The 11033-nt window shown below is 40.8% G+C and overlaps 2 protein-coding genes across 3 annotated transcripts; one reads left to right on the plus strand and one right to left on the minus strand.

Moving 5' to 3' along the window:
• Positions 1 to 44: 44 nt before the first annotated feature.
• On the minus strand, positions 45 to 5623 carry mon1a (MON1 secretory trafficking family member A). Of its 2 annotated transcripts, none has more exons than XM_026306011.1 (6): positions 5494 to 5623; positions 4889 to 5030; positions 2898 to 3284; positions 2024 to 2789; positions 1667 to 1814; positions 45 to 1128 (listed from the first exon to the last, which is right to left on the minus strand). In XM_026306011.1, the coding sequence occupies exons 2-6, from the start codon at positions 5010 to 5012 to the stop codon at positions 988 to 990; spliced, it is 1566 nt and encodes a 521-aa protein (XP_026161796.1). In that variant the 5' UTR covers positions 5013 to 5030; positions 5494 to 5623; the 3' UTR covers positions 45 to 987. The 2 variants fall into 2 exon arrangements, with proteins under 2 accessions (XP_026161796.1, XP_026161795.1); XM_026306010.1 differs by having other exon boundaries at positions 4889 to 5053; positions 5494 to 5602.
• Positions 5624 to 6224: 601 nt separating this feature from the next.
• Positions 6225 to 10881, plus strand: traip (TRAF-interacting protein). Its single transcript, XM_026307180.2, has 16 exons — positions 6225 to 6404; positions 6586 to 6704; positions 6788 to 6845; positions 6934 to 7017; positions 7201 to 7240; positions 7329 to 7456; positions 7921 to 8015; positions 8167 to 8280; positions 8636 to 8723; positions 8827 to 8916; positions 8999 to 9087; positions 9179 to 9334; positions 9455 to 9500; positions 9581 to 9685; positions 9775 to 9825; positions 10302 to 10881. The coding sequence occupies exons 2-16, from the start codon at positions 6607 to 6609 to the stop codon at positions 10407 to 10409; spliced, it is 1350 nt and encodes a 449-aa protein (XP_026162965.1). The 5' UTR covers positions 6225 to 6404; positions 6586 to 6606; the 3' UTR covers positions 10410 to 10881.
• Positions 10882 to 11033: the final 152 nt, after the last annotated feature.

The following is an 11033-nucleotide window of genomic DNA, read 5'->3' on the forward strand; positions in this document are numbered from 1 at the left end:
GAGTGAGCAAACATAATTGTTCGAATCAAAGATGAGACGCACGATCTGGGTAAGGAATCGGTTTTATTACTAGTCATTTTATTTAGATTTTTTTTTTGTTTGTTTAATTGTGGTGCAGCTTTACATTGGCTTTGCACAGTAACCATCACTTAAGGCAGGATTAGTGGAGGCAGATGTGGCAATGATATCTTAAGACAAGGCCATAAGAAAGTGAACCTTTATGATTAGACACAAGCAGAAAAAAAAAAATAGAAAAAAAAACATTTCATCTAATTAATATTTATAACAACACAACGCAAATGGACAGCTAAAGATTAACCGACTTACATTTCTATTTGCTCTAAATAACATTAACAATGCAGGTTAGGTGACAGCAGTAAACATGACTGGGGCTCATTAACACATTTCTTGGAATGGCTTTTGCATAAAGAAAGTGCCTGGAGGTAAAATGTGAATGGTTCATACAGTTACTGGTCATCATGCAAAAATGACAACACAACAGGAATGTGGTTAACCTATATTTTGACAGTATGTCTTATAAATTGAATACATTCCGCTGCAGGTCTTGACAAATATCCAGTTTTAAAATGCAAATTTCATTCTTGAGCTGAGTCGAGAGTAAATTAAAAAAAAAAAAAAAGACTATATTATACTGAGAGGCATGTCTGTCTGTTACAGTAAAACAATCTTTTATAAAACGACTTCAACAGTATACAGACACTGCTCTTTAGGTTTTCATTATATCACAAGATGGTGCAGATGATGCATTCATCCGTTGTTGCTATGGAAATTAAAAGTTATAAAAATCTTGCCAGCTAAAACACACCTTTAATTTACCCTAATTTTACGATTTCATCACAAATTTGTGAATTAGATCAGAGAAACCCAGAAGCAAGAAATGCATAGCTTTGACAATCATACAGTACGTGGACACTGAGCTGATGAATGTTAGCACCAGGCCCTTCTGCGCTCATGGGGCAGGGAGGGTCAGTATGTGAGAGGGCTCAGGATGAAGAGGCGATCCTCCTCCTTCCTTATCCACTTCAGCAGTTTGGTGACAGCAGAGACCGCCAAGGCCTTAGTCCCCAGCGGACTGAAGCAGAGGTAGAGCTCGAAGCCACTTGTCACCTGCAGGAAAGAAGGAACAAGACACTGTCTGGGCATGACAAGACCCCTTGAATTTATATTACAGTATTTTCTGATTTATTTGGGTCAGTCTCGATGCATAAACCTCTGAATGCAAAGAGCCAAACTGAACTGCCGAAGTCTTACCCTAACAGAAGTGGAAATTTCCTGCACTGTGGGATGACTGGAGGCAAATATACTTTTGAACTTTAAAGTTTGAAATATCTAATGTTTGATGTCTTAAATACAAACTTTGAACTGATGCTCTGAAATACTGCAAAAGCCTTTAAAGTAATTGTTTCTATCATTGACTTTTCTATTAAGTGCACATTCTTTTATTCCTATATCTTGTGTATACTAATGAAATTACTTTTGTCCATGGTAAAGATGTAATGTATTTCTTTATCTCATGTTGTGCTCCATGTGAAAATTTAAAAGAAAATTAGGTGTGCAGCATTTTGTGTTAAAGAGTTTTGAAAAAGTCACCAATTGTAATTAATAAAAAAAACTACATGCATCTCATTCACAGTCCTTGGCTCACCCATGCCAGCAGGTTTTCAGTTGCAGTACAGCGGTAGAAGGAGCGGAGAGGTCTGTTTGGATGATGCAAGCGGCTGTGAAGGTCCTGGTACAAACCCATGAGCCTTTCCTGCTCTTCATCAGACTGGTACACGAAAGGAAACTCGGGACTAATGATGCGAAAGAAGTATGTCAAATGCAACTGCTGAAGATTTGCATCCGAATGCCAAAAGTTAAAGGAAATAATGTAAACATTCTCTCGCCATTAAGTATTTTCAGGTCCTGGCTGATAAGTGCTGGTTAGTTCACTCTCTTAGCAACTTTTTGTGTAGTAACTAATGCAAAAAACAACTGAACAAATTCAAAACATCCTACTCACCTGGTGTACAGCCCGGAGCTCTTTGATTTATAGAGAAAATGCCTGAGTTCTGGGATGCCAACCTGCGCCACAGAATAACTAGGACATTTAAGTGCCTCCTTCAGGGCCTGGTAGGCGCTGCGCTTATTCAGCCTCTCCAGGAACCGCTGCTTGCAGTCAGACATGTTAAAAAAGTCCTCTCTGTCAGTTGACACCAGGATGAGGCAGAGCTCAGATGCAGGTTCCAGGTAAGAAATATGAGCGTGGAAAAATCCTGCAGTGTTGAACTTTGGCAGACAGATCGGTGTCCAGCCTTCACCCTCTCGAAATGACGAGGAGGAGCCGACGAGGTTGAAGACAAGGTGCAAGTCTATGTGGTGCAGAAATTGGTCTTTTTTCCTCACCAGAGTAACGAGGCGGTCCCCCGCCACCAGAATGGAGAATACCAGGTTTTTGGCTTTAGCTGCCTGTAGGCTCGTCGATACCACGTCTCTGGCAGAGCTGGCCAGAGGCAGACAGGTGACGGCGCTGAGCAGCAGGCCCGGGTCTCGGTCCAGCCGATGCAGCAGGTTGTCCGTGAGGTACTCAGAGCCAGCCAGCAGGCGCCGCAGGTCGTAGTTCTGCTTGTGCTGAAAGATGTGGTTGAGCTGAGTGAGGGTGAGCAGGCTAACGATCTGGTAGTAGATGTACTGCAGCTCACGCATCAGCTCCTTGTCTGACTGACAGGTCCGAGACACACCCACCAGGACCAGAGGGCTCTTGGTGAGGAAAACGACTTTACAGCCATCTGACGCAAAACATGGACACAGATCACAAGGATTCAGCAAATACAGGTTTGACAAGTTTGACTTATTTTACTTATGAACATTATGTCACAGGCAAAGTAAATTCTAACCTGCATGGATGGAGCGGATGATGTTCTTCTCTGCTTCAACAAAGGAAACAAGGGCCATCATCACCCCCATGGTACTGGACAGAGCCTCCTCTGTACCGTAGCGCGTGTAGATTGGTTTTCCAGCCTCGCTCAGCACAAACACGTGTTTTCTGTGGCTCCTCCATGCCTCACTTGACACGTCCTCCTCCTTAGACCTGTCCTCTATTGAGAAGTTGTCATTGCGTTGCTCCTCTATGGTTTTCTCCCCAACTAGCAGCTTGAGCTCCTCTGAACACTCTCCTTCTGATTTGTCCAGGTCAGCTTCCCTGCGAGCCTCTTCCTCAGCCTCTGAAGTTAGATCCTCAAAGGACTGTGCATGGACAAACATGGCACTCTTCTGACCAGCACCTGCATTAATGTAGCAAAGACACCACTTCTGCATTGTTCAAAAACATACTGAAACAAGTGCCACAAAAGTGAAGTCTATTAGAAGTGTTCTTAAACAAAAAAAACAGACTAATGATGTGTTTTTCTGTGGGAGCTATCCAGGACTGTCCCCCTCACCCGGGATTAGACAGCCCTGACTGAGAATACTGTTGGCCAGTAATAGGATCTTAAAAGTTTGCCAATAATCCAAAGACTGCCAGTCCTACTACTAAAAACTCCCCATGGGGAAATGTATCTTTTTTGAACATTGACTACAATCAGCCTCCATAACAGATGCTTCATTTGGTCTATTGATAGAAGTATAATTAGTAAAACAAGCATGGTCCTAGACTGCCCTTTTCAGCCACAGTAAAGGAAATTAACAACCTCTGGTCACAGCTTATCCAATAAGAAAAAGAACATAGGAGTCAAACAGGACCGAGTCTGTTTATGAGTCTGTTAGGTAACACTAGAAAAATGTCCTGTTTATCTCCGGATTGGGAAGAGTAAATCCAGGCAAAGTTACGTCTTTTCTCCTGTCAGCTACCACAGTCAGGAGAATGTCTGTATTACTACAGTTTTGAAGATAGAACTAATAAATTCATCGGTTTCTTACCTTAACTTGGAGAGATTATTACCATTATTACGGTCACAGAGCCAAAACTGACTCGGATGTTCCAGGTGTTCCTTGTCAATTCACATTCAAATTGAGTATGAAGTTCATCACAAGAACATTGCAAAATAGAAAAATTATTTTGATCATCTGCTCAGCATTTCTTCACACAAACAGGATGTGCATATTCATGCGATCTCACACGTACACCCACAGCGTGCTTATAAGCTATCGCTGAATGGTTTTAACATGTCAAACAGGGAACAAACCAAAAACAAGTCTACTCACTTTCTTAAGTTACAATGAAGCTTTGCTCTCATGTTTGTAACAGTGGGTGAACATGTAATGATGTAGTTATGTATTAATGTAGACACTGTCCATACTTTTTGAAAATCTGGTTGATTCAAGCAGCAATCATAGGATTTACATTCTCAAGTGTAGTGTCATCATTGAAGAAGCCAGTTATTTAAGTTATTTAATAAACTTAACAAATTTAAGTCACACCATAGGTCAGTTATTAATTAGGATTTAACACACTGGCTCTCTATTTATCCATAGTCTATATATGAGCCAACCCAACTTTTTTGTACAAGGAACACTGCTGGATTGTATTTGTTATATATGTCTACTGTAAACATTCTCAGTATTTTGTAATACAACTCCATAAGGCCTAATGCCTAAATAAAATTACTTTAGTTCCTTCACTTATCTAAAATGCTCACACAGATCTACAGTCTTTGCTATAAGGACAAATTGTAATAAGAGTCCCATTGATAACCACTAATCGTTGGCTTTTAATTGCTACTGCCAATAAAGGTGTAAAGTGATCACACACTTTCCACTCTTCTCAGAAAGATGACCCTCCGCAATGCTTCAAACTGCGAAAATTCATATGAAACCACAGTTATACAGTAGGTCTGTGTGGCTGCTTACTGACAATCTGCAGCAAGTGCTCAATGGGGACTAGCCTCACCTGGTTCAGTTCCCTCCACCAGACCTGGCGTGGGACTGTCCGCCCTCTCTAATCGAAGGCGATCAATAGGAGCCAAAGTGCCATTCTCCCATGACACAGCCGCCCTTGGGGCTTCTCCGTCCATACTGCTACTGATGGACACCTGAAGGACAGACAGACACAGAGCTATGGGACCAAAGATCAATACATTGATGACTGAGGATAAGACTGGCCATCATGCTGGTGATGATGTAATATCATTATAAAACCTAGCTAGCCTAGCTGCTAGTCACTAAAACTTTATGGTCTGACTTTGTCCCTTTTATTTTCTGAGAAGCTTGAGAGCTAAAGCTCAGTCTCTCTACATGTACTGTGGTCAGACTACAGTAAGAGACTCTTGTGTAACCTCTGCTCTTCATGTTCACGCCCTCACATCTATTTTCTCGTTTCACAACCTTCTGTGCCACACATGCTATGTTGACCTGCTGATGCACAATTTAAGGCTACTGTGGCTGCTAACATTAGCAGATAATCCACAGCATCTAGAGCTAGCTGCGTCTGCTTTCTCTGCGTTCATTCTCACAAACAGCTTTTACCGACTCGTTAAACGACTTCCGTATAATTACCTTTCATTTCCACAGCTGTCTGCGTTTGGTCTGTGTGCTCCACAACTTAGTTGTCAACTTACTGTGGTTAGCTACCTCACCAGGGCAAGATAGAAGTAACAAACGTTACGTCTTCTCGCCAACGTGCCCTGATTGGTTGCGGAAGTAGGAATTGTGGGATATGAAGTTGTATTACGGAAAACGGCTTCGGAGTAGTTAAAAAAAAGTCCAATCATTAGAAAAAAATAAAAACCTATTTGAGAATCAACTTTGAAATATGCGTGGTAGCGCCGTGTTGCATAATATATTATGTAATTTATGCGATTATCGAGGATTAATTTTGATGGTGCATTCACCGCACCTCGGACATCAAACAATTACCCCCTACCCCCACCCCCCGGCCTGATCGATGACCACGTCTGGCCCATGTACAAAAACATACAGACACTACAAGCATCATTTCAGATCAATGAATCTCTGACGTATAGCGGAAAAACAGATAAGTGTATAATCTTTGATCTCAAGATTTCCTATGGATAATTATTTTGGTGTAAAATATGATGATATCAATAAATCGTCTTATATCTCTTCACGCCGAGTTTGCATGTGTCAATAATATGTAAGGATCAAACCAAAAAATTATTAAAACCATACAAAGCTGTCAAACCCTTAGCTTCTGCGATGAAAACATTAGAAAACCCTAATCACAAGCTACGGAGTACGTGAACGCAGCGTAACGGGGCGGGTCTTACGTTTGAACGTACAGCGCGGAAACAGAACAGATGGACCCCAGATTGTATTTGCGCTAACGAGCAGGGGGGGTCTGTCTTATATTATCAACCTCACCGAGGGAAAATTGTCATTTACAGATAAGACTAGGAATGTTTAGGTTTCCCACAAAGGACTGTGCAGTAACTTAACGGCTTCGTTGGGTAAGTATAGCGACTGTCGACCACAGAGCTAGCTAGCTACTTAGCTCGAAGTGAGTCACAGCTAATTAGTGGAGCTAAGCTAAAAATTAACGTTAAAGGTCATAGAGATGTTAACCAACATTACAGTTTTACCCTGGGCGTGAGTTGGCTTATTTATCATGGTGCTCTATATTCATACCAGGGCGATCCTCCTCAGAGTAAGATGCCTATCCGAGCGTATTGTACAATTTGCTCCGATTACTTCGATCATTCCAGAGATGTTGCTGCCATCCACTGCGGGCACACTTTCCACTACGCATGGTAACAGACTCAGAAAGACAAATCTTAAACAACACTCACCTTGTTTACACGGCTACCTGTTAACCTTTGTCCTGTCTCTCCAGTCTTCTCCAGTGGTTTCAAACAGCTCCCACAAAAACCTGTCCCCAGTGTAGGAAACAGGTAGAATCGCTTTGACAGACAAGCACCGACCCATAGTACTATCCACTAATATTACTAACTAAGTAATACTGCTGTGCTCTGTGTATAGGTCAGCACCAGACATATTATCAACAGGCTCTACTTTGACATTGGGGGAGAGGATGAAGGCACAGTGAACCCGGAAAGCCTGCAGGTACAAAACATACAGTATCTCACCGAGATGAATTTGTCAGCATTGGTTTTGACATGTTTACAGTAAAATCATTTGTAAGTGTATGTAAGAGAATCTCTACTGAGACAGACACCACAGATGATATCTGGATCTGATTCAAAGGGTCACATCTTTAGTTCTGACTGTGTTTCTTCCCTTTCTTAGAACGAGCTTGATCGACTGAAGGCCCTTTTAAGCTCTAAAGGTAAGAATTGTTAACAGCGCTGTGGTAATGCTGATGCTTGATTGGGAGAAGGAAGCAGCACTAGTTCATCTATTTGATCACTTTTTAGAGAAAGACTGGCAGGACAAACAGAAGATGGTGGATGATTTAAAAGACACTGTGGACAAGCAGAAGAGGGACTTGGACAGTTTGCGGAAAGAGATCAGGGAAAAGGAGATGCTGTGCTCCGCCCTCAGAGTAAGCCATCTACCTGTTCACTGTATGAACCTGTTTCCAGTACTGGCTCAGTTTATTAGGGCTCCAGGGACCATAAATTGGATGTTATTGTCTCTAGATAATATCCATGAAGTCTGGACCCAGGCCTACAAAAGCTATCTTTATATTTTTGATGCTTCATTCCATTTCTGACATTAACATGACCTGATGTATGGTCATATCTAAGACAGTAAATGTTTCAATTCATCAAAGTTTGAGAGATTTTATATATTCAGTCTTTTTACAACATATGAAGATGCATTGCTTCACTGCAACCAGTGATCAATTAGGAGGTCACACTTTCACTTCACAATATGAATAATTTGCATAACTGATTAATACTCAAAATCCACCAATCATTGTGCTTAGACCCCACTTATTGCAGCTTGGGACTTTATGTTATTTATTTTATGTAATTATTTATATAATGTTCTGCCCTATGACAGAAACAGATGACATACGTGGAGACACAACAGAATGAAGTTCAGGCTGTCAAAGAGGAAGTCCGACGACTCAGGACCAAAATGAAAACTTTTGAAAGGTATCTGCAGTCATATATGCTCACTTATAATCGTTTCATTTTAACATTCACTAGATACTGGCATTTTTTTTTAACTCTTTCTGGGTCTTCTTGCATTGTAGAAGAAATGTTTCCTCCTGCTGTGCACTAACACTGCTTTGTTTGTTCCTAGCCTGGACGTGCTGTTACAGGGTCAGAGAGCTGAGGTGGAGTCCATGATCACTGATATGGGCTTCAGCCAGGCCGCTGTGGAGCAGCTCTCCATCTACTGCATCTCTCTCAAAAAGTACAGAGCCCTGTTGATTATGTCAATAATATTCTTATTTCAATGACAGGACATTGTCTGATACAGTCAATATGAATAGATAGAAATCTTTTTAATAGAACTCTCATCTGTGAAGCTACATCCCTTCTCTTTGACTGCACCTGTATGTGTTTTCATGCATGATTTGGGGTTAAAATGATGCTGTTTTAATTTGGATGGAGAACTGAAATAGAGAGAAAATAGTCCATTTAGAAATTTAATGTAGACATACTCTTAAGTGACAGTTCGTTTTCATGCTAGAGGATTTATATCCCAGTGAATACAGTTTCCCCATCATTGTTCACTATGCTTTTATCTTTTCCCCCTATGTTTTCAGAGAGTATGATAATCTAAAAGGAAGCCTGAAATCTTCAAACGACTTGTGTGAGAAACTGAAAAGAGAAGTGGTCTCCTCACATAACAAGGTAACTTTATGTTAGTGAGTCACTGAGGTACATCCAGAGGAATAGAGTCATGAAAGTGAAAACTAAATCTCTGGAGTGTTTTTTGTTTCTCTTGTCATTGTAGTTAAAAAATGCCACGGTGGAGGTGAATCAGACCAAAGAGGACATGAAGTCTCTCCAGAACGACTTGGTCAATGCTGACAAAGAGATTTCTGTAAGGCAGATCAAACAAATATGCTTTGACTTTTGATGTTGCAGCTTCCAGTTGTGATCCCAGCATGCATGTCTTTCCACAGAGTCTGAAAAAGAAAGTGGAGATTCTTCAGAAGACTCTGAGCACGCCGACACGGACAAACGAAGCCCTCAGTCGGCTTGTCTTTGAAAGGTGCGTGTCTGAAGTCTCCTCACACTTCAGCGTGTTTTCATGTAAGAATAAGCCAGTGTTTGCTGACTGAAGTTTTCCACCTACCTGTCAGCCCAGCGCCAGTGGAGCTGAAGCAACCTTGTCTCCACCGGCCTGCAGATAGTGAGGACATTGATCTCAACATGACGTATGACGTCGTTACGCCAGATGATGTGGCCAAGAAGCCAACACAGGTCCCATCCAAGAAGATGCGTCTTGACCATCCAGTGTAGGTTTTGTCACCTGTGTGTTCCTTTGTCCTATTGAATCTTTAGAAATGGAGGTTAATGATTTTTTTGGTTACATTGTTTGCTTTTTCAAATGTTACATAAAGTGCTTTATTTTTCAGAACATCCATTTCCAAACACAGTGAGAGAAGTACATCTTTAACCAAGGTAGATGTGTAAATAGTCACTTAACAGCCCATTTTGAAATATGTTGTATGTCCATTACATTTTTTTTTTTCTCACCTCAGGCCCATGATGAGGATGGTGCCGTGGATCCTTTTTTGAGAAACTCCTTCCTATTCAGGAAGAAGACTTTTAGCAGCATGTTGGATCCTCAGAGGAAGCCTGGAGCTGTATGTCCAACACCTGCACAAAGTACTTTACTTTAATACGCCATTTGTTCCCTTAGTGGTCTGATGAAAGTAAATGCTTCTCGTTACAGGTGAAAACTGGTTATGATGGATTAGGAGGCAGAACGAAATTCATCCAGCCTGTATCCTTTTTTTTTTTTCAATCATGTGGAACAGATATGTTAAAGAGATATTTCTAGATTTGAAGTAGAGGGTTGTAAAAGGGTCTTCCATATATCAAGACCTAGTTCCCTAAATATAACTGCCTGTGTTATTGTACAGTAAAGTAGTGCTTTAAGCATTTTAAGATGATACATTCTAGTCCAAACATACTCAGATCTGATGTTCAACAAAATCTACTATATATAGAAATGCAATAAAATATCAGTTCATAAATTTGTCGTAATTCAAGATCAGCTTAAAAGGTAAAAGTCAGCTGTGAATACCTGCTGTTTCCATAGAGACAAGTGAACCATCAACTCTATATAAATCTTATTATTGTTGGGCATTTCTGTGTCAGAGAACAGTGATGAAATAACTGAAGTAAATATTCAGGTTAAAAAAAAAACTACAGTGGAAATGTGACTGCAGCAGTCCTTAACCAAGCACTCCCCTCCAGTCTCCTTTATCAGACATTCGCCCACTGATGAAAGCTAAAAGGAAGAAAGTGACCAGGCCTCCAACCAAAGCTGCAACTTGCCTGACTCTGGACAGCTTCTTGGAGTAAACTTTGAAAATCTACTTTATCTGATGTCAAGTCAAAAGTCAGGATGCTGCATGTGATGGAACATTTTGCTCTTGCACACAGAACCAGCCTGGCAGTGTTTCTGTCACTCAGCATCACACCAGTCTTTCTGATGGGACCTGTCAGCTGGACAATAGACACTGAGCTTTTAGTTGATTAGCATGATGTATGTTTGTTTTTTTCTGTGTGTGTTGATGTGAGTACCTATCTGGACACTTTTTTTCAAGCCTTTGGAAACTTTGTAGTAATTTCATAGGCGACTGCGTGTGTAACCCAGTCAGAAAAATTATAGTTGTTTTTTTTAAACTTATTTAAAATCCATTTCTGTGGACACCTACATGAGGATATACTGTAGATATTTTTAGTTTTAATACTTTAGACATAAAATCCATCTCAAATAATAAACAGTATTTTGTTTTTTTGTCATTAAACTTTGTGTGGGGTCTAAAAACAATTCCCTCAACTGTGTTTTTCTTCAAACATTTCACAGAGATGTGCTCCCCTGCAGAGGGCAGTACAAACAGCATTTTCTGACATGAGCACATCAGTCTCTGTTGAGTCCATTTGTGTTGAAAAGGCTGTGCCAGTACAGACGATAATCCTCAA

Source organism: Mastacembelus armatus, chromosome 5 (genome assembly GCF_900324485.2).
Source record: "Mastacembelus armatus chromosome 5, fMasArm1.2, whole genome shotgun sequence".
NCBI lineage: Eukaryota > Metazoa > Chordata > Actinopteri > Synbranchiformes > Mastacembelidae > Mastacembelus > Mastacembelus armatus.